This window comes from Meles meles, chromosome 18, assembly GCF_922984935.1.
Source record: "Meles meles chromosome 18, mMelMel3.1 paternal haplotype, whole genome shotgun sequence".
Lineage (NCBI taxonomy): Eukaryota > Metazoa > Chordata > Mammalia > Carnivora > Mustelidae > Meles > Meles meles.
In genome coordinates, this window is record NC_060083.1 from 24,337,636 (window position 1) to 24,360,269 (window position 22,634).

The window sequence follows — 22,634 nt, forward strand, 5'->3', positions numbered from 1 at the left end:
GACGGACAGAGAACACAAGTAGGCAGAGAGGCAGGCAGAGAGAGAGGAGGAAGCAGGCTCCCTGCAGAGCAGAGAGCCCGATGTGGGGCTCGATCCCAGGACCCCAGGATCACGACCCGAGCCGAAGGCAGAGGCTTTAACCCACTGAGCCACCCAGGTGCCCCACAAACTTCATTTTTAATAAGTCAAAAGTAATTTGATTTTGGATTATTATAGATTATCTTTCAAAGTGGGTTATCGCTTGTTTTGAAAGGAAATCTTTTTTTTTTTAAAGATTTTATTTATTTGACAAAGATCACAAATAGGCAGAGAGGCAGGCAGAGAGAGAGGAGGAAGTAGGCTCCCTGCTGAGCAGAGAGCCCGATGTGGGGCTCGATCCCAGGACCCTGGGATCATGACCTGAGCCGAAGGCAGAGGCTTTAACCCACTGAGCCACCCAGGCGCCCCTTGAAAGGAATTCTTAACTGGGAGAGAGTGGGTTTGACCACAGATGTATACCCTGGCACAAAAACACAGACAAGGTCTTCATCTGTTCCGGTAACTTCAAATTTAAAAATAGTTAAGAGCCCCATCCTTATTAGCATTCGGTTTATGTCTTTAAAGTGGGCGTGATAATATCTATAGAAACTCAAGCTACTATGTAAGTATCTAGTTTTTGTTCTTTATAGGCTGAGCTCTATTAACCTATTTAGGAAACTGTAATTGCGTAGGCCCTTGGCGCCTGTTTAAGCAATGAAGGAAACCATTCTTTGCAAAGCTAAGTCTGTAGTGTCTTTTACCACGCACAGGCAATTTCCACTCCAGACTTAATGACTTCTCAACAAGATTATGGCTGAAAATCTAAAAACAATGCAGAGGAAGCTAATTAGTTACAAGGACATAAGTTTCTTATTTGGGTCGGGATCTTTCTTATACACATAGCAACTGGAACCTTGGCCTCAAGCATTCTAGCCGAGGCTTATATAGCAGCTGAGTGTCACCCCCGCCCCCCAATCTGTGACCGACCTCACAAAATCACAAACTGTTAATCATGAGTCGAAAGGCTGAATAAACCGTTGAGTTAGGGGCCAGACTGAAATACATTTACCCTGGAGGTAGAGCAAGTTCCCATGTTACGAGGTAACATGACGGCGCTGCCCAGCACAGGTCTTAGAAGGATTCAGAAAGTTTTATTTTTATTTTTTAAGATTGTATTTATTTATTTGACAGAGAGAGACAGACAACAAGAGAGGGAACACAAGCAGGGGGAGTGGGAGAGGGAGAAGCAGGCTTCCGGCTGAGCAGGAAACCTGACGCAGGGCTCGATCCCAGGACCCAGTGATCACAACCTGAGCTGAAGGCAGACGCTTAACCGCTTAACCAGCTGAACCACCCAGCTACCTGGAATTCAGAAAGTTTTAAATCCTACCGCAATGTGAAGGACAGGAAACACCTGCTAGTCAAGACTCTGCCACTTTCCTTCTTTTGTGTGTTCTAAGTCCACTGTTTCTTTACGCAGCATCTGTGGCTCAACTGGCTCCTCTTTATATGTTTTCTTCTATTTCAATTTTAAGAACCATGTTCATTCCAATCTGCTGCTGTTGAACACTCTACTGTTGGGATTCTGGCCAACAGAGCAGCGCACCCATAAAGCTTCAAAAATGATTTTAACATTGAAAAGAAAGAGAATATAGTAACTTATGAAGAAAAACTAAGAAAATCAACTGAAATATAGAATAAAAGAAGTGAGATAAAGTGGCTGGATACAAGATCAATCCACAAAATTGAACGGTTTTTCTATAAGCCAGCAAATATCAATTAGAAAATGTAACAGAAAAGGAGGACCATTTACGGTATTTTTAAATTTTTAATTTAAAATTTTTAATTTAAAATTTTTAATTCCAGTACAGTTAACATACAGTATTATATTAGTTTCAGGTATAATACATTTTTTAGATTTATAAAATCTGTTAGAGGGGCCCCTGGGTGGCTGCCTTCGGCTCAGGTCATGGTCCCAGGGTCCTGGGATTGAGCCCCACAGGGAGCCTGCTTCTCCCTCTCCCTCTGCTGCTCCCCCTGCTTGTACTCTCTTTCCCTCTGTCAAATAAGTAAATAAACAATTTTTTTAAATTTAAAAATAAAAAAAATAAAATCAGTTAGTTTTAGGCCTAATAAGAAATATGCAAGACCCAAATGGAGAAAGCTACAAACCTTTACTGAAAGCTATAAAAGCCTAAACAAATGGAGAGCATGGTCCTAAAGGGAAGATTCAATACCGTACACATGTCAATTTTCCTCAATTGATCATTAAATTCAATACAATTCCAACGGAATTCCTAACATGGTTTTCATAGACTCAGAAAGCTCTTCCTAAAGCTCACAGGAATTAGAAAAAATGTGCAAGAATGGCCAAAAAATATTTGAATAAGGAACACTGGGGGGAAGGGAGGAATTTACAATATATAAAAACACCCTCAAATTATCATAATTAAAATAGTGTAGAAGAAACAAACCAATGGAATAAAACAGAGTCCTGAACCAGACCCACCAAATTTAATATGTGGCAAACACATCATACTTGTGAAGAAAGGAAGGACTAAGAACACCACAGAAACCATTAGCCTTCCTTTGGAAAAAATAAAATTAGTTGAGTACCGTCCCCGCAGAAATGCTGTCCTCCCAGAACCTTGTGACCTTATTTGGAAATGGGGTCTTTGCAGATTTAATTATGGTAAGGATTGAGGTGAGACTAGACTAGACTAGGGTAGGCCCTAAATTCAATGGGAGTGTCCTTATAAGAAACAGAAAAGGACACAGACAGAGAGAAGAAGATGACATGGAGATGGAGTAAGAGATTGGAATGATGAATCTACGAGCCAAGGGATGCCAAGTACTGGCATTTTTCTCAAGGACAGTTTCTCTCTCAGAGCACCCCCCCAAAGGAATCAATCCTAGCAACACCTTGATTTCAGACTTTTCTAGCCTCCAGAACTGAGAAAATTAATTTCTGTTGTCAAAAGGCACTCAGCCTTTGGTAATTTGTTACGGCAGTCCCAGAAAACTAATACAATGCCACACACTAAACACAAACATAAATTCCAATATATAAAAGATTTAACATGAAAAGCAACATTATAGATGTATCAGAAGAAACGTTTGAAAATTATTTTTGGGCATGTGGGTGGTTCAGCTGGTTAAGTGGCTGCCTTTGGCTCAGGTCATGATACCGGAGTACCAGGATCAAGTACTACTTCAGGCTCCCGCAGGGAGTCTGCTTCTCCCTCTGACCTTCCCCCCTCTCATGTGTGCGTGCTTTCTCTCTCTCTCAAATAAATAAATAAAATTTGAAAAATGTATTAAAAATATTTTTATTTTTAGAATTCACAGGCTAGAGAAAGCCTTCCCAAACAAGGCATGAAACCCACATGTCATATAGAAAAGGACAGATTTGTGTACGCTAAAAACAAAATTGTACATCAAAGGGCACTAGTTACAAGTTAAAGACAAGTAATAGTTTAGAAAAAATATTTGTAGTATGTAGCAAAGTCAGGGTTAATATCCAGAATAGACAAAGAAATCCTACAAATCAAGAAGAAACACAAATGACCCAACTGAATTATTCAAATAATATAAACTGGAAATAAACAGAATACAAAAAGGCCAATAAAAGCTTTATAAGTAAATATTTAAAAAACTGGTAATATCCAGTGTACATAAACACACAAGGATATAGGCACTTTTCTCAATACTGGTAGAAGTAGAAATATGTGGGGTGCCTGGGTGGCTCAGTGTTCCCTCTCTCGCTTGTCTCTCTCTCTGTCAAATAAATAAACAAAATTTTTTAAAAAAAGGAAAGGAAATAAAACTTTTAACTGCTTTTCCAATGTACACCTAAAACATAGTCAGGTGAAATATTCTTGGCTGGTGGAGAAGGGATATCAACCGTGTTATCAGTGATTGTGAAACTGGAGAATATTATGTGTGGGGGGGCTGTTCACAAGATTTTTACGTTCAGCAGAAGGAGGCATGGGTTTAAAAAAGACATTTAAAATTTTTTTTTTAACTTTAAGAAATATTCAGTGGGATCCCCCTTCCCTTAAAATTGCACGCAAAATGTGCAAATGTATATTTCTCTGGGGGAAAGAATCTACACAGAGTTCTTCATGTCCTCCAAGGGATCCAGACTCAAGAAAGATTAAAAGATACTGGACACTCAAGGGAGTTAGATACAGTGAATCAATGGTAGTTACATTATAATGATTATACTAGTTAGTTAATGTCAATTTTACAAAACAAATGTTACTTTTGTTGTAAAGCTTAAGACTTACACAAAAGGGTTTGTCATTTTGGCCTCTATAATTATCACCTTGTTGAGTAGGTGAGGGAATTACTAAATGTGAACCCAATGTAGCCAATGTGGAAGGGTTCTAAAAACATCTGGGAGCTAGCATGTATGCATGACTGAATGCCTGAGCTATGATCGTGGGAACAGGGGAGCTGCTGAAGCTAGCTGGAGATTATGATCTGCTTAGCAAGAATGGGCCTGCACAGAGAACCAGAGTACCAATCAAAACAAAACCGGGTATCTAGCCTATGAGAACAGGCAGACACCTGAATTTCAATCAAGAATGAATGGTGGTGTTCTGGATATTCAAAAAACTGAGGCTTGGTCAGCAAAAGACTGTATCTTCATGAAAAGCCATGTACTAAAAATAGTGCTTAAAGGAAAGCCAAGAAAACATTTTTCAAACAAGATTTCTTGCAGAAATCAAACTACATTCCTCCATTACAAGTTGATGTGGGAACTTTGCCACCCGTAGTGATAAAAGGATCTATGTGTGATGGGGTTTGAGGAGTCCTAGGGGGCATTTTGGAAATTTGTAGGGAGTATTTTTGGTTAAGACAACGTTGGCAAGGGGCTATGCTACTGGCTTAGTAGGTAAGGATCAGATAATTCAGACATGTTGCAGGTTTTTTGTTTTTTGGGGGGTTTTTTTGGCAAGAAATTTCACAAAAAACTCAGGTGTTTAGGGGAAGGTCATTATGGAGGGGAAGATTATTATAGAGAGTGAAGGTCATTATGGAAGGGAAGCTTAAAGAATGATACTGTCTTGATCTTATAAAATAACATACTCTGCATGATGTCCACTTAATGTAGTACAGCTACTTCGAAAACAGTGAAACCAGTTGCAAATACAACAGGGTATTGGGGACTCCTTTTAACTGAGTCAGAAAGAAATGCTAAATTGACAGGCACATGGGATTTAGAGACCTCACTGGGTTTCATTAACAAAGGCTATTTTAAAACTACTTAATACTTTCATCTATAGATTTAGGTTTTTTTGTTTGTTTGTTTGTTTTGCATAATGAGAAACGTTATAAGAATTCGTTTGGGGATTACTGGTTGTTGTTGTTTTCCATTTTATTTTGATGCTGTCCTCAGACATGCATACCGCAAACCCCTGTGGCCTATCCTCCTTTGCCAATCCACCCTTTTTCCATTGCCCATTAAAAGATAGGACTTGACTGGGATGGTGGTGACCTATCTGTATGCACTTACCAGAACTCCTGGCATTACAAACCAGAAGGTGAATTTTACTATATGTAAATTAGGCCCTCATATAAAAGATACAGACCCAAAACAGATAGATAAAATTACATTTTCCTTTCCAAAAAAGTGCTACAAGAGTATGACAGTTTATTTGTAGACACTTTGGGAAAAATGTACAAAGAGTGTACATTCCCTCGCCCACAGAACAGTACTATTTCTTTGCTATCATTTTTATATGTGCAAACTACACATGAACTGGGACCACACTATACATTTTTGCTTTCTCAAATGTACATTTTTTTAAAAGATTTTATTAGAGAGAGAGAGAGAGAGATCACAAGTAGGCAGAGAGAGAGTGGGGAGCAGGCTCCCCGCTGAGCAGGAGCCTGATGTGGGGCTTGATCCCAGGACCCTGAGATCACGACCTGAGCTGAAGGCAGAGGCTTAACCCACTGAGCCACCCAGGGGCCCCTCATATGTACATTTTACTTTCTGGTATATATTAAGCACATTTTTCCCTGTCATTAAGTAACTTTCAAAACCATGATTTCACGAGTCAAAACTATTCTATTGTACAGCCCACTTACATGTTTAAGCCTCCCCTTCCGGTTAGAAATCGCTTCCATGTTTTTACTACAAACAACTTCGATAAAACTAAAAAAAGAAAAGCTGCGTGGGGGCAGGGACTCTTCCATTTTGCAATTTCACCATGTTTGACTGGTAAAACAACTCTTCCTTGGCTGCCATCGCCTCATTGTTTTAAGTGTCTGGAGAAAAAGTGGTTCCACAGGGCGATCTGGCCTCTCCTTCCTTTGCGGTGCATAAGAGTTAGACACCCTAATATTACCTGTATTACCAGCTTAAATGTGCATAGCGCTTTTTATCTTTGCGGGGTAAGCAGGGCAGCGGGAGTGCTCTGCTCAGGAACCCACAGCTTATCGGTCTTGGAATGGGATAGGCTCTACATACTGAGTCTCAGAAAGTAAACATTTCCCCAGCGGCGGAGCACTGTCTAATCTAGCTCTTCACGCCCACCATACCCCCTCTCCTCCATGGAGAAGCTGCAGACACCCCCCAGAAAACCCTGACTAGAGGCTTGGCACATGGAGAACTTAACTGTCAAGTGGACGCTATCCCTCCGAAAACTGTCCTTTGGCAACATCGCCACTTACCAGCTGGGGTCATTTCTCCCGCCGGTGGCAGGGGGACACCTACTGCCACTGACCAAGGTGGCCCTGGGAGCTGTAGGATCGCCGGCTTCGCGGCCTGTGAGGGTTGCTATCGGTAGGTCGCGACGCTGTTGGGGCTTACCCTCACTGGGGGTCCTGCCAGGGCAGCCAGGCCCTCCTCAACACCCGGGCCTTTCAGTGGGGGGCGCGCCCTCGGCGAGGTGAAGAGGGACCCCATCATGTTAAGGAGAACTGAAGGCAGGCAGGGACCGCCGAACCTCAAGGCTGCCTCGGGAGACTCTCGGAACGTGATGGGAATGCCTCCTCCGGGCGACCAGAGGTCAGTCCTCCGCTATCCCACAGTGCCCCGGATCCCGGAAGTGCCTGGCTTTCCGGAAGTGCCCGGCTTTCCGGAAGTGCCCGGCTGGCTGACAGGAGGCTTACCTGAACGCTGCAAGGAGAGGGCTGTGGTTCTGGGGCTTGGGTGACGGCTAGAGGAGCGACGCGGGGTTGAGGTGGGCGTCAGGAGAGAGCTGGGCAGCGGGATGATGGAGGAGGAGGAGCTGGAGTTCGTAGAGGAGCTGGAAGCCGTGCTGCAGCTCACGCCTGACGTGCAGCTGGCCATCGAGCAGGTGAGCGTTCCGCCCCCTGAGGACAGGGAAGTCTGGGGGTGGGACCCGGGGTGGGACGTGGAGGAAGCGGTCTTGGGACAGAGAAGTGGGAGCTAGGCGATGAAGGGAAGGGAAAGGTTTGGGGAAGGTGGTGGTGGGAAGGGGTTTCTGAATGGAAGGGAGGGAGCGAGCCCTTTCTAGGCCTTGATTGTCTTTGGAGGGTAAGGCGTCCTCGTTTGGGCAGAGAAACCGTGACCGTTGAAAGCATGAACCTGGAAAAAAGGAGTTCACGGACACCAACCTCAGATTTGGGGGGTTATTTACCAGGCTGGTGTGCCGCTGCTCCCGAGTCTCAATCTAACCCTTTGTGAGGGACTCGGAATTGAGGGGAGGAGCAACTTTAATGCCTGAAGCGGATCACTGAGCAGAGGGGACGCAGTTGGAAAAAAGACCCCTTTACTATACTTAAATGGTTGAGAATTCCTGCTGTTGATTAATTTGGATTGGATTGAAGGATATTGCCCGGAGGCCTTCTTCCCTTCAAGGACTTTTTGGTTGATTAAATTCTCTTTTCAAGTTTATTGAGTCTTTAAGAGTAAGGATATTAGAAATAGTCATTTAGACCCTTGTGCAGTTTTGCTCCTGATAAAGGGAGAGGATTTCCCTTAAAGGAAGTGGTGGAGGGGATAAGATTTAAGTAAAGGAAGGTTATGCCACATTTAGGGACCACTGGGAAGTTTTCTGAAGTAAAACATTGCTATTATCATTACTAATAGCTAATATTTATTAAGCATTAACACTTACTCTAGGTCTGTCACTGTACTAATTTATTTGTATTGTGCCCTTTGTAGATTTTTGGATATATGTTTTTCTAGCAGTGGTTGGATTAGCCATACAAAGCACATTTGGCACATCCTAAGGATGCCGGACCCCTGGGCAAAGGTTTAGTTGTGCAAGCCACAGCTCCCCACCCACCTCCACTGGACAGAAAAAGACATGCATTTCATTTTCCCTTTGGATCTGGTGGGCTCTAATAGAAGAAACAAACAATTCAGTTAGTTACCGTTTGGCAAGAATTTTAGAAGAGCACATCTTTGCTCTTTCTTAATAAGACCGAGTTCTGCCATAAGTTCATCTAATAAGAGACATCAGAAAAGAATTGGTTTTCAGAATGACTATCTCAAACTGGTGAAATTTGGTATTCAGGCAACACACGACTGCTTTCTTTCTTTCTTTTTTTAAAGATTTTTATTTATTTATTTGTCAGAGAGAGAGAGCGCGCACAAGCAGGGGGAGAAGCAGGCAGAGGGAGATGCAGGGCTCGATCCCAGGACACTGGGATCATGACCTGAGCCAAAGGCAGATGCTTACCCGACTGAGTAACCCAGGCGCCCCTCAACTGCTCGTTATATGTTCTTTAAGTTGTAGCTTTTGAAGGGAATTATTTTTCAGAAGGCAGTTTTCTTTCTTCTGTTAAAGTGATGGACAGTTCCCAAAGGCAAGCTCCATTTTCCTGACCCTGTCTGAGCCTAAAAATTGCTTTGATTCATAGTGAATTCTAATGCTGAGCCTTCCCAGAGACATAGTGTGTAAGTCTTTTCTCAAGGTTTCCTTAGTACAATCATGTAATCAGCTGATTGACTCTGATAGTGGACAATGCCCATTTATTTTTCCTTGTCCATGGGATTTTGTTGATATCTGTGGAACTTGCCATAATCGCACATTCTGTTAGTGGCACCAAGATGTTAAAATTACAGATGCTGGTGAAAATTGAAGACTTACTTCAACAGATAATTTTACTGAGCAATTGTTGTGTGTTAGGCCTTGTAAGATGAAAAAAGATTGTTGTTGTTCTTTTTCTTTTTTTTTTTTTTTTTTGCCTTCAAAGAATTTACCATCTAGTAGGAAGGAAAGAAATAACACATGAAACAAGACAGAAAATGACAGTTATTTTAAATCCCCTGTCTTTTCGTAGGTATTTCCAAGCCAGGATCCTCTAGATCGAGCAGATTTCAATGCCGTGGAGTATATCAATACCCTGTTCCCAACAGAACAAGTAAGTATAGCATTTCCTTCGTGCCAGTGGTTTCTGTCTCATCGTAAGTGTTATGATTAGTTTGTTATACTACATAATCTAAGGAGACTTGATCAACAAGTGAGAGGTAAATTCAGATCAAACCCCACTGTAACAAATTGAGGGTGGGAGGTATCAATACAAAATACTGTTGTGTGAGAGTGGAATTCTTTGTATTGTGAGCATATTATTAGAAATTATACCTTTAGCTTGTAAGAGTCCCCCCACATTCATAGTATACTGGGAAGTAGAAAAGATTTTTGAAACTAATGGGGAAGAGTGGGTTGAAGAAGATAGGATAAACCAGGAATCATAATGCTACTTTCACTCCTATTCCGAGATGTAAATTTTTCAGACTTTACTTTTTACTTTGTTGTGTTGGGTGACTTGCCTATACAGATGGGTTTTTCTTACAAAATTGGTTTATGGGTATGTTGGTGCGAAGTAGATCAGAATTAGAAACAGCAAAGCTGGGGGGCACCTTGGTGGCTCAGTTGGTTAAGCCTCCAACTGTTGATCTTAGGGTCGCTTTTTTTTTTTTTTTTTAATTTTATTTATTTGTTTGTCAGAGAGAGAGAGCACAAGCAGAGTGGCAGTCAGAGGCAGAGAGAGAAGCAGGCTCCCCACCGAGCAAAGAGCCCCATGCAGGACTGGATCCCAGAACCCTGGCATCATGCCTGAGCCTAAGGCAGCTGCTTAACCAACTAAGCCACCCAGGTGTCCCTGATCATAGGGTCCTGAGTTCAAGCCCCACTTTGGGTTTGTGGAGCCTCCTTTAAAAAAAAAAAAAAAAAAAAAGTAGAGTTGGGAGACCAGCTAGAGTTCTTGGTTTTTCATTTATGAATTCAGCAAACGTTTGGTGGTTCAGTGGGCACCTGTCAGGTATTATTGGTCAACTTGTGCTAGATGCTGGGGACACAAAAATGAATAACACCTAGTCCATGCCCCCTTGAAGTGTATGTGATCAAGGTTGGGGGGAGACATTGGTGAATACTGGAAGAGAGTTATGAATGGTTTAGTGAGGAACAGGGAAACAGTTCTTCAGAAGATCAAAACCTCAGAGAGGAGGGAGCCCTTCCACCAAATCTTAAAGGAGTCATTCCTTCACTTAGAGACATTTTTTAAGTGTCTACTAAGCACCAGGCGCTGTTTAGAAACTGGGGAGAAATGGTAAATGTGATAGACAAGTTTCTGGTCTCATGGAGTGTAGTATAAGGAAGAAAATAAACAGATCAACAAATACATATATAAGAAAACCATCATTGATGCTGTGTTAAAAGCAGGCACAGTGATAGAACATGACCGCCTGGGGAGGGGCTCCTTGAGATGGGTGGTCGGGGAAGGTCTCTGTGAGGTACTTAACCTATATACTGACACTTGATACCTATAAAGTGGCCAGGTTTGTGCCAGTCTGGCAGAACACATCGAGGCAGAGTAAACCACCAGGCAAATCTTCCAGGATGACAGGGAAAGAAGGTCCTTCTAAGCACAGGGCAGACTCAGAGATGAGAAACACAGAATACGCACAGGGAACATGGCCTCCCAGGAAATGGGGGCTAAAGGGGTTGGCAGAGCCAGGGACCTGAAGGGACTTTGTTCTCTGGCCTTGCAGACTCTGCAGTCTTTTGGATACCACACGCCTTGTGGTAGAATTCATTCCACACAACTAATTTTCACTGGGCTAAATTTTAAGCTTATATACCCTCGAAATCTTATGCACATATCCTAGTACCAGTCTTTTTTTTTTTTAATTTTTTAAAATATTTTGTTTATTTGACAGAGAGAAATCACAACTAGGCAGAGAGGCAGGCAGAGAGAGAGGAGGAAGCAGGCTCCCCGCGGAGCAGAGAGCCTGATGCGGGGCTTGATCCCAGGACCCTGAGATCATGACCTGAGCCGAAGACAGAGGCTTTAACTCACTGAGCCACCCAGGCGCCCCATCCTAGTACCAGTCTTAAATAAAGGAGATTTTAGTAGTGTTTTTCATATAAATAATAAAAATAGAGGTTTTAATGTTTTTCTCTTCACACTCTAATAAGCATTATTGCAAACCCCTTGGGGATGTGCACACCCTGCACCAGAGACTGTGACTAGGCAGGGGTGTTCATTCAGGGACTCTCATCAGGGTCATTACTGGATCAGAGTCACATTTTCAAAATCCCACCTGGCCGCAGTGGGGAGGATGAACTGGGGGAAGGCAGACCTGGAAGGCAGAGAGACCGGTTAGCAGACTGCTGTGATGGATTATGTGATGGATCACTTAAGAGGGACCAGGAGAATCTGAGTGAACACGGGAATGGAGAGAACAAGACTGGAAAGCTGTTTGGGAGTCAAAAGTCAGAGTTTGGTGGTTGAAAGGACTTAGAACCTAAAATTTCCTCAAATCAAAAAACACCTCTTCTGTCTCACTCTCTAGGAAATTGGGGGCTGGAGGGTGAACAGGATAGATGTGGTCCTTACCAACATAGGGCTTCAGTCTACCTTGATGGGTACTAGTTACACCATTGACAGATTAACAGTAAGTTATTATGACTCTGCAATGACTTGTTTGTATAGCTATTATTACTTGTTGCTTGCTCTCAGAAGAGTCCTAAGTTCTGCGACCACTATAATAATAATTAACATTTATTGAACGTACCAGACACCATTCTAAACATTTAGTAGTGATGTATTCACCACCTGTTAACATGCTTGGTTTTTTTTTTGTTTTGTTTTGGGGTTTGTTTTTTTTAGGTTTTATTTATTTCTTTGAGAGAGAGAGAAAGAGAGATCACGAGCAGGGGGAAGGGTAGAGGGAGAAGCAGATGCCCCGCTGAGCAGGGAGCCCAACTCGGGATTCGATCCCAGGACCCCGGGGTCATGACCTGAGCTGAAGGCAGACACTTACGACTGAGCCACCCAGGTACCCCCAACATGCTTGTTTTGGAATGAGAACCAGGAAGACCAGAGGGAGAAAGAATGCTCAGCTTAAATGTAGCATTGCTATGAAGGAATCATGTAGTGTACTGTGAAAACAGAGCACTTACTTACTAAGTCTGAGGGATCCAGAAAGACTTCACAGAAGAATTGGCATTTCAGCTGCACGTTAGGCACCAAATGAAGGATTTTGAGCTTTGATTTCCAGCCTGCAGACTGGGTAGATGTTGACACCTTTATCTAAAATTGGGCCTAAGGAGGAAAAGTAGGCTTCAGTGGTAAATAGGGTAGGAGTAGGCTGTAAGAGTGAACTAAGTTTTGAGCATTTTGGGGCCATCCAGGTGGAAATATGTACTTGGAATATCTGAGTCTGGAGCTCATAATCCCCATAATTGTTAATATTTTGGCGTATGTCCTTCCCAAACTTTTTCTCACGGACATGTTAATTTTTCAAAATGAAGTTGGAGAAATGGTATGGTTCTCTGTGATTGTCTTTGAGATTTCACAGATAGCCTTTAGAACTCATTGTTTTCTGTGAAAGGAATTCTAGGAATTAGCTGGAGATAGAAATTTGGGAACAACTGGTATAAAGACAGCAGTTTTAGCTGTGAAAATGTCATCTGCCCCACCCTGTCAAGAAGGCTGACTCATCAAAGCCAAAATAACTGTTAGATTTGCAAATTATACAGGAAACCGCCAGGTTCTTACTTTTTCCTGGTATGTTTTTATATGTATTTTATTTTAAATTACTGAAGGTAGCGCTGGACGTTTATGAGAACACAGATGCAGTTATATGTCTTGTCTGATTATGCCTCCTCATACATGATAATGTGTAGTGAAGTTTTTTTTTTCTTTTTTTAAAAGATTTTATTTATTTATTTGACAAAGCGCGAGAGAGCACAAGCGAGAGAGCACAAGCCGGGGAGCGACAGAGGGAGAGGGAGAAGCAGGCTCCCTGCCGAGCAGGAAGTCCAATGCGGGACAAGACTAATCCCAGTCAGGCAGGACCTTAGCTAAAGGCAGATTCTTAACCACTTAACACAATAAGCCACCCAGGCGCCCTGTAGTGGAGTTTCTTATAGCAAACTAAGAAAATTTATGACACAAGGTTACCTTTATTTCCCCAATCCCAGATTTTCATTTAGTAATATATTCTCCAACCCACAGTCTCATGGACCTTAATGGAAAGGTAGCAGAAAATAGTGGCGTGATTTAGAATTTCTTTCTAGAAATTCTTGTTAGAAATTCTAGAAATCTCTTGCTAGATGTTGGGCAAAAGCCACTCAAGTCAGGGACCTGCAGTAAATTCTTCTGAATTTACTGAATTTTCTGAATCATAAGTTTAGCATATTTAAAGTAGATGTCAGTATATCAAGAATAAATTTAGTGTCACCTAAGGAGGAGGAGTATGTGTGTTTGTGTGTGGGTTCTTTTGAACAGCAGTAACTTGGAAGTCTGTGCTTGCCTAGAGGTATGTTTGGGGAGGCAAGGAGATCCCTGGTTGTTTCTGACTCCTTAGGTCCAAGTGGGAGGAACTCCATTTTCTCTCTTTATCAGGGCTCTCTGGGTAGTTCTGAAGAGTAGCCAGGTTTGGTAGCAATAATCTGGAAAACTCTTCTAGTGTCCTAGAAGAAAACTGAAAATAATCATTTGTCATGTTTTCATTAGAAATTTGATTAGGGGAATCTAGGGGTGCCTAGGTGGCTCAGTGGGTTAAAGCCTCTGCCTTCGGCTCAGGTCATGATCCCAGAGTCCTGGGATCGAGCCCCACATCAGGCTCTCTGCTCCGAAGGGAGCCTGCTTCCTCCTCTCTCTCTGCCTAGTTGTGATTTCTCTCTGTCAAATAAATAAAATATTATTTAAAATAATAAAGAAATTTGATTAGGGGAATCTGGATAAAATCTATTAAAAATGAATATAAAACTAATATAACCAAGAGTTTTGAAAGAAGAATCATGTTGTTGCAGAAAAATAATCAGACCTGTGAGAGACCAAGTGACTTTTGGAGAAGTAGGAGAACTCAGATTTATTTTAGGCCGGCAGACCCAGATGAGCTCGTGCTTGAAGTTCTGGGCCCCCAGCCATGGGGTTATAGGGCTTTTATAAGGGACTGAAGGCAGTTAGGTTCCAAAGCTGCCGGCTTGTGGGTGGGTTTAAACTGGGGGAGTAGGGACTGCTTTAAGTGGGAACAGTAGTCAGGGAGCCTGTGGCAGGAAGCCTGTTTATAGAAGCAGAAGCGACTGGTTACTTCTTATTCCCAGTAAGGCTTCTGGTGATCTCTAGCTTATTGTTAGTAACTTTCCATCTTCTGGGGCCTCCTCTCCTGGGCCTGCTCTGGGTAATTTTCCTCTTCAATGTGAAGCTGTTTCTAAAGAATTTTTAATAACCACCCCCCCCACCGAAATGCTCTAGGTATATGTTGTTAAGTGAAAACAACATGTCAAATTGTTTATCATCCCAGTTTAATTTGTTTTTAAGCCACATATTTGCTTAGAAGGAACTGTAAAAAGCAATATATCAAGATGCTAATGGTGATTATTTTCTATTGGAGGGGTGGGGGGGGGTGTTCTGTATTTTCTGTAATCAGCAAGAATTGCTTTTAGATTCAGAAAGACTTCCAGGGGAGCCTGGTTAGCTCAGTTGGTTAAGCCTCTGCCTTTGGCTCAGGTCATGATCTCAGGGTCCTGGGATCGAGCCCTGCATCAGGTCCCTGTTCAGCGGGGAGCCTGCTTCTCCCTCTCCCTCTGCCTGCTGCTTCCCCTGCTTGTGCTCAGTCTCTGTGTCAAATGAATAAAATCTTAAAAAAAAAAAAAAAGGAATCAGGGAATACTTTTCCAATTAAAACATTTTTATTTTATTTTATTTTTTTTTTAAAGATTTTATTTATTTATTTGACAGAGAGAGATCACAAGTAGGCAGAGAGGAAGGCAGAGAGAGAGGAGGAAGCAGGCTCCCTGCAGAGCAGAGAGCCCGATGCGGGGCTCGATCCCAGGACCCTGAGATCATGACCTGAGCCGAAGGCAGCGGCTTAATCCACTGAGCCACCCAGGCACCCCCAATTAAAACATTTTTAAATGATAAAATAAAACTGTACAATTGCAGTATACCTACACTAGAAGGGTGAGTCTCAAAGAGGGGATATATCACCTGCAGCCAGGGTCACTGATCTGGATTCTTTGTTTCAGAGCCTCCCTGCCCTGTGTCTGTAATGACATAAAAGTCTCTCGAGTAAATGTGGCCTGATTTATTTTGACTTTTCTACTATGGCCATTTAGGCCATTCCCTGCTCCCTTAAATGCAGTTGAATATCTGAAGGCATACATACTTTGAATTATTCTTCTTAGAAAAACTGTCATGGCTTAAGCAAGACCTTCGTGTTTAAGGAGTATTAATTAAGAATTGGTTACTCTACCACCCAAAGCAATATTTACTGCTGTGGAATGACCTCCAACTTCCATTGTTAAGTGAAAAAGTATGATGCAAGACACTGTGCATTACGTAAAGCAGGGGACGAAGTTATGGCTGTGCTTTAAATACATAGACTGTTTCTGGGAAGGTACAAAAGAAACCATCTCAGAGCCATTACCTCTCTGCAGAACTGGGGGAGACAGGCAGGACAGGGGGAGAGGAAGCCTTGATTTTCACTATTTCTTCACTTGTACTATTGGCATTTTTGGTCATGTCCATGTTTCACCAATTTCAAATATTTTACAATTTTTAAAAAATATTTTATTTATTTATTTGAAACAGAGGGAGAGAGTGAGAGAGAGAGAGTACCAGTGGTGGAGAGGGTCAGAGGGAGAGGGAGAAGCAGACTTCCCACTAAGTAAGGAGCTTGGCATGGATCTGGATCCCAGGACCCCCAAGATCATGACCTGCGCCAAAGGCAGATGCTTAACTGACTAAACCACCCAGGTGCCCCTAGATTACTGTTTTAAAATTTTGGTATAAGTATCCATTCTCAGAACATATACAAGAATAGTACAATGAATTCATGGCTGCCTTTCTCCCAGATTCTCCAAATGTTAACATTTTTAAAATAGTTCTTTTAAAATACCAAAACAAGAAAATGTTTTTAAGGGAATGGGTTCCAGCAGAGATGGTCAGGGTAGGAACTGTTATGCCCAATTTACACGTGAGGAAGTATAAATTCAGAGAGGCTGAACAGCTTGCCCTCTGTACATGGAGCAGGTTTGTAGTGGCAGAGCTGGGCCAAATCTAGGTCCTTCAACAAACTCATCTCCTTTTACCACAGTGGTGACTTATAGCCAGGCTGGTTTCAGAGTGACTTGACAGGGGATTCCTCAGTTAAAATAACTTCTCTTTTCTGAGATTCATCTTCACCTCAGTCTAGATTTCTGAAAATTCTAAGCAACCATTGCCTTTGTCAGAACAGATAAGATGTAAATGGCCTGGTCTGACATCTCAGACATTGTGACCTGGTTCTTGGCAGGCTCCTGGCCCCCTCCTGCCACCAGAGGTTGCTGGTAGAAATTTATAAACACAATTCCTGCATTATCCCCCGATTCCTTTTCAGGTAAAATATCTGTTGGGGGAAAGGGAAAGAGTTCTAAAATTACATTTTGACAACTTGAGTTAAAATGGTGCTCTATAATTATACTATATTCCACTAGGGGGCACCATTTCCTCGTGTTTTCTGCTGGCTAAGGTTGGAAGTAGTCCCATTGTTTTGATTGTCATTGTCTTTAAAATAGAAATAACTTTATTATAATTACAGTAGCAGTGGATAGCCAGTGTAGAGCAATTAGTAAGTACTTATAGGCAAAAAGAAGAAAAAAATTAAATCCTTTTCTTAGATACAACTATTGCTACTGATTTCATAGTTTACAGCAACTATGTAGATTACAAAGCTACTAATATTTATCTTTCTAAGCATTTTTTCTGATGAATCTACAAACTCAGAAAAAATAGATTTATTATCAAAATACAGTATAATATAGATGCATACATACATCTTAAGTATACAATTTGATGAATTTTCACAGAATGATTACAACCATGTAACCACCATTCAGATCAGGAAATAAGACATTAGGGGCGCCTGGGTGGCTCAGTCAGTTGAGCATCCTACTCTTAATTTTGGCTCAGGTCATGATCTCACGGTCCTGGGATCGAGCCCTGTGTGGGGCTCTGTACTCAGCTAGGAGTATTCTTGAGATTCCCTCTCCCTCTCCCCCACCCCTTGCTCCTGTGCCCTCGCACTCTCTTGCTTGTGTGCTCTCTCTCTCTCTCTCTTTCAGATAAATAAAATCTTAAAAAAAGGGGGGGGAGTGGGGTACCTGGGTACCTCGGTCAGTTAGGCATCCACCTCTTAGTTTCTGCTCAGGTCATGATCTCCTGGTTGGGAGATCCAGCCCTGCCTTGGGCTCCATGTTCAGTGGGGAAGCTGCTTCCCCTCTCCCTTGGCCCCTCTTCCTGCTTGGTCATGCTCTTTCTCTGAAACAAATAAAAGAAGACATTAATACAACATCTTCTTTTTTAAAAGATTTATTTACTTTAGAGAGTGTTGGGGGGCAGAGGGAGAGAATCTCGGAGAATCTCAAGGAGATTCCGGGTTGAGCATGGTCCCCACCCTGGGGCTTGATCTTATGGCACTTAACTGACTGTGCCACCCTGATGCCCTTGTCTTTAGATGGCCCCTCTTGCCTCATCACAGCAACTACCTTCTTCAGAGATAACTACTGTCCTCCTGGCTTCTAACATGAGAGAATAGTCTCATTTATTTTTGAACTGTGTAAGTAGAGTTGTACAGTTTGGAGCTGAAGGCAGATGCGTAACGACTGAGCCACCCAGGCGCCCCAACCATTCTGTTTCTGTTGCAGCTATTCCAGCTTCACAGTTGTAGCTCAAAGGCAGCTGTGGATAATAGGTAAATGAGTGGACATGACTATAGTCCAATAAAACTGTATTTACAAAAACAGATACCAAGCTGGAATTTGCAATAGTTGCCAACAACTGCTATACTTCTTTTATTTATTTATAGAGCTGGGGGAGTGGTAGATGGGGAGAGAGAGAGAGAGAGAGAGAGAGAGAATGAATCTTAAGCAGACTCTGCCCTGAGTGCAGAGCCCATGGTGGGGCTAGATCTCAGTGAGATCATGACCTGAGTCAAAAAATGAAGTGTCGGATGCCTAACCCACTGAGCCACTGAGGCACCCCTATTACTTTTTTATTTTTATTTATTTTATTTTATTTTTTTTAAGATTTTATTTATCCATTTGACAGAGATCACAAGTAGGCAGAGAGAGAGGGAGGGAAACAGGCTCCCCGCTGAGCAGAGAGCCCGAAGTGGGGCTCGATTCCAGGACCCTGGGATCATGACCTGAGCCAAAGGCAGAGGTTTTAACCCATTGAGCCACCCAGGCGCCCCTCCATTACTTTTTTAAAATAAAATTGTATCACACTATGATTAAATGTTTTGAGATGTTATAAATAGCCTTGATAGCTTATCATTTCCATATAAAAGGATCTACAAAATGAAATAATAGCTGTCATTTTCCTTCTTTATTATAGTCTCTGGCAAACATAGATGAAGTTGTGAACAAAATTAGACTGAAAATAAGGTAAGTAACCCCATATGATTATTAATAATTACTGAAAAACATGCTGTTAATTTAGTTAATCATGTTCTGGATCACGCTTACCTGTTAGAAAACTGAAATCTCAAGTTTGCTGTTTATGACAATTCTTTTTTAAAGATTTTATTTATTTGTTTGACAGAGATCACAAGTAGGCAGAGAAGCAGGCAGAAAGAGAAGAGGAAGCAGGCTCTCTGCTGAGCAGAGAGCCCAATATGCAGGGCTCAATCCAGGACCCTGGGATCATGACCTGAGCTGAAGGCAGAGGCTTTAACCCACAGAGCCACCCAGGCGCCCCTCTAGTGTAGTTTTAATGGTTTTAGTTCCTTAGCAGATTTACCTTTTTTTGTTCTCCCAAGGCTTAGATACAAGGATGGGCATATACATATATCCCATGGCCATATACCAGCTAACAGGATGGTCAGATCTCCTGGTTGGTATTTGTGGTGGCCCAAGATTAAATGTTGTGATTAATCTAGAATGTGCTTGTCAGAGTTAGACAATAAGTGTCTTTCCTCCCCAGTAGCCTGGTTCTGGTTTGTCCACATCTGGATTTCCAGTTTTGACAAATGGCAGGTGCTTAGTGTCTGTTCACTGTAATTAATACTATAATGGTTAATGTCATTAGGGCAAATGTAGTTGTTTGGTTTGATTTTGTTTGATTTTTGATGAGGAGAAGCCTTCATTTTCAATCCAGGAGATGATTTCTTTTTCCCTTATGAGCTTTGGGTCTTTCAGTGAAGACCTTTGCCATGAATGTATTGTTTAGTTGGGCATCTCTCATTGTTTTGGTGGACTTCAGCTAAAACAATTCTGGTAGAGACTGCTAATATGTCCGGGATTTGCACAGAAAATGGGAATTCCCTAATGATCCAAAAATCACTGCAAACTGGTTATTTTCGGCTTTCTCCCAATATACCTTTAAAAGATTCTTTACATGAAAAATGAAATTGACTGATGTAAATTTCTCTGATTGAGGGGCCACTAAATGGTCGCTGTTAGAGCCAGAGGTCACAGAACCATATCCTATACAGTTTGCACAGTTAGGGCCCAGAGGGTGCATCACGGATCTCACGTAGCACTCTGGCTCCTGAGGAAGTAACTGAGGGTTTTGCGGAGGGTACTTCGAATTTTCTGACTTGTTCCCACTAAGTTTCAGCAACATCGTAATTCCTGGGTTTTGCTATTGAAAAATATTAAACTTTACACTGGCCCATTTGTTTTTTTTTTTTACAGATTTTATTTGTTTATTTGACAGACAGAGATCACAAGTAGGTAGAGAGGCAGGCAGAGAGAGAGAGGAGGAAGCAGGCTCCCTGCTGAGCAGAGAGCCCGATGCAGGGCTCGATCCCAGGACCCTGAGATCATGACCTGAGCCGAAGGCAGAGGCTTAACCCAGTGAGCCACCCAGGTGCCCCTACACTGGCCCATTTGGACAGCTCTGAATATTAAGCAAGAATAGCATTTTTAAAAAAACAAGGACTACTCATCAGTCTGTCCTGTACTTGGCTTCTTACATTACTGTTGCTGCCTTAGCTAGGGTCTAAGGCCTCGGTCTTCAGTTAGATCATTCTAACTTGTCTGGTTTTCTGGACAAGGAGGTACAACCAGCAGAAGTGGGTGGGTGCGCCATCACCTTTTTATCTTTTGGTCACTTTAGAATGGAGGTTGTTTTAATGATTCTTATCCTTTAACTTTTTCCTAGGAGACTGGATGACAATATTCGAACTGTTGTAAGAGGTCAAACAAATGTGGGGCAGGATGGCAGGCAAGTAAGTAACTTATTACTCCATATTAATCATACTCTCCTGATTTCTTCATGACCCGGCAACCAAGCAACCAAAATGTTGATCCGCCTACTTGTAGAGAGCACTTTCTTAGGGATGTGTCCATACGCAGCAGGAAATGTGCCTGACTTGTCCCACTAATCCCGGAGGTAGACTGCTGAGACCAGCAGCGAGTTCTCACTCACTGCCTGTGCAAGCAGGAGTCTATGGTAGCACAGCTCACCCAGGCTAAGGCCCTGCGAGCCCAGATGTGAAAACCAGAGCTGCTTGTCTTTCTCCTCTGTGTCAGACATGTATTCATTTCCAAGTTTTATAGTTCTTTTTGGATCTAGCTAAGAAGGGTTGTTGCAAGGGAATGAAGGGGGGAAGGGAGTGTATGGGGTGGAGGGCATCGTTAATGACCTGGGAGCAGATGTTATCTATCAACCATTTTCCTTTTTATTTGGATTTTGTTCTGTTTAGGCATAGTGTTTCAAAACTTGCTGTCATAAAAAAGGCGCTGAGCACGGCTTGTAGTCTCTCATGCGCCTCTGCTCTTCCCTCTGCGGTACTGACTCAGTCGGGTCGCTGTGTGTCTCTGTCGTACTCCAGTTCTGTTTTTCTGTCCTCTTCGACTCGCAGTGCAGCTCATTTCTTCAGATACACATCGTGCTACCCAAATTGGGGGGTGGGGGGTGTGGGAGGTGCCATCTGCGAATAAATATGCTGATCACTCATACTCGTGTTCCTTCTGCTAGTAGCTGACCAGTGTTATGAGTCTCTTTCTTTTCCTTTTACATTTTTAGTTTTATCGTTGCTTCTATTTCTCCTACATTTTGCGACTTCCTTTTCCTCCTAATAATCATCTTCCATTGGCCTCTTTGTAAGTATCTACCTTCTTCCTTGTTGTCATCATCAGTATTTCTGTATGGACATATTAGTTTCCTATAGCTGATCCAATTTCCTGGTTCCTGCGTGATTCTTAGTCCTTATTGCTTTGTTTTGGCCATTTAGGTTTCTCCCATGAAGCATCACTTCACAAGGGTGGCCTGTGTACATGGGGCCCTGGGAGGGAATAAAGAGTAACAAGGTGGCCTGCAAATGCTCCAGTCTCCTTCCGCCCTTGAGCCTTCCATCTGTATGTCTGGCCCTGTCATCTACCTCTTCAGAAACCTCAGTGGCCTCTGTCTATCGAATTTAATCCAAGTTTCTTTGCTTGGCATTCAAGGCCTCAATCTGCCTTTCCAGTTTTGCATCCTGCTGAGATCCATCCGTACAGAAGACTCCGTGCTCTACAAGCATGCCCTGTGCTTTCTGAACCCATGGACCTCTTTCTGCCTGAAATTATCTCTCTCCTCTTCTTCTAGTAACTTCATCTCAGAATCTCACCTAAGGCCCCTCAAATACAACATCCTCCATGAAGTTTTCTGTTTAGCTCACCTGAACGTACAAAAAGAATCAGAAATTTAGACCTAGAAGAGACTTGGAACTCATTTGGTCCACACTTCTCGTTCTGCAGATGAGCAAATTCATCCTGATATCCCTCAGCTAGATATATGTTGCCCACAAACTCCCAGGCCTGTGCCTGTACTTTCCATTTGATTTCCATGGTCTCCTTTGACTTACTAGTGAACACGTCTTGTCTCCTTGACTAGTTTACAAGTGCCTTGAGGCAAGAATCGAATCTTCTCATCTCTGTATTTCTCTCAACACATAGACTTTATGTCCAGACTAATAACGTTTTATTCAACTGTATTGAATATTTGGTCTCTATGAGACTATTTATTTATTGCAAAGAAACAAAAGCCCTTCACCATAAAACATCATTTTGATCAGTGTGTGTCCCCATAAAGCTTTTGAGAGCCTGATTTGTGTGTGACTAGTCCCCAATGACTACCATTTGAAATAACCCACTATTTCGTGTGATTCAGCCTCCGCTTAGAGTGGCTCAGGAAAAAATACTTTACAG

The 22,634-nt window shown here is 42.4% G+C and overlaps 1 protein-coding gene across 1 annotated transcript in view; it reads left to right on the plus strand.

The window, feature by feature from the left end:
* Window positions 1-7,126: 7,126 nt before the first annotated feature.
* VPS53 (VPS53 subunit of GARP complex) overlaps window positions 7,127-22,634 on the plus strand; it is a 136,617-nt gene continuing 121,109 nt past the window's right edge. Inside the window, exons 1-4 of the mRNA XM_045985091.1 lie at window positions 7,127-7,331; window positions 9,286-9,366; window positions 18,835-18,884; window positions 20,605-20,671. Of these exons, the coding sequence (XP_045841047.1) occupies window positions 7,245-7,331; window positions 9,286-9,366; window positions 18,835-18,884; window positions 20,605-20,671 (285 nt within the window). The 5' untranslated portion in view covers window positions 7,127-7,244. The remainder of the gene's footprint in view (window positions 7,332-9,285; window positions 9,367-18,834; window positions 18,885-20,604; window positions 20,672-22,634) is intronic.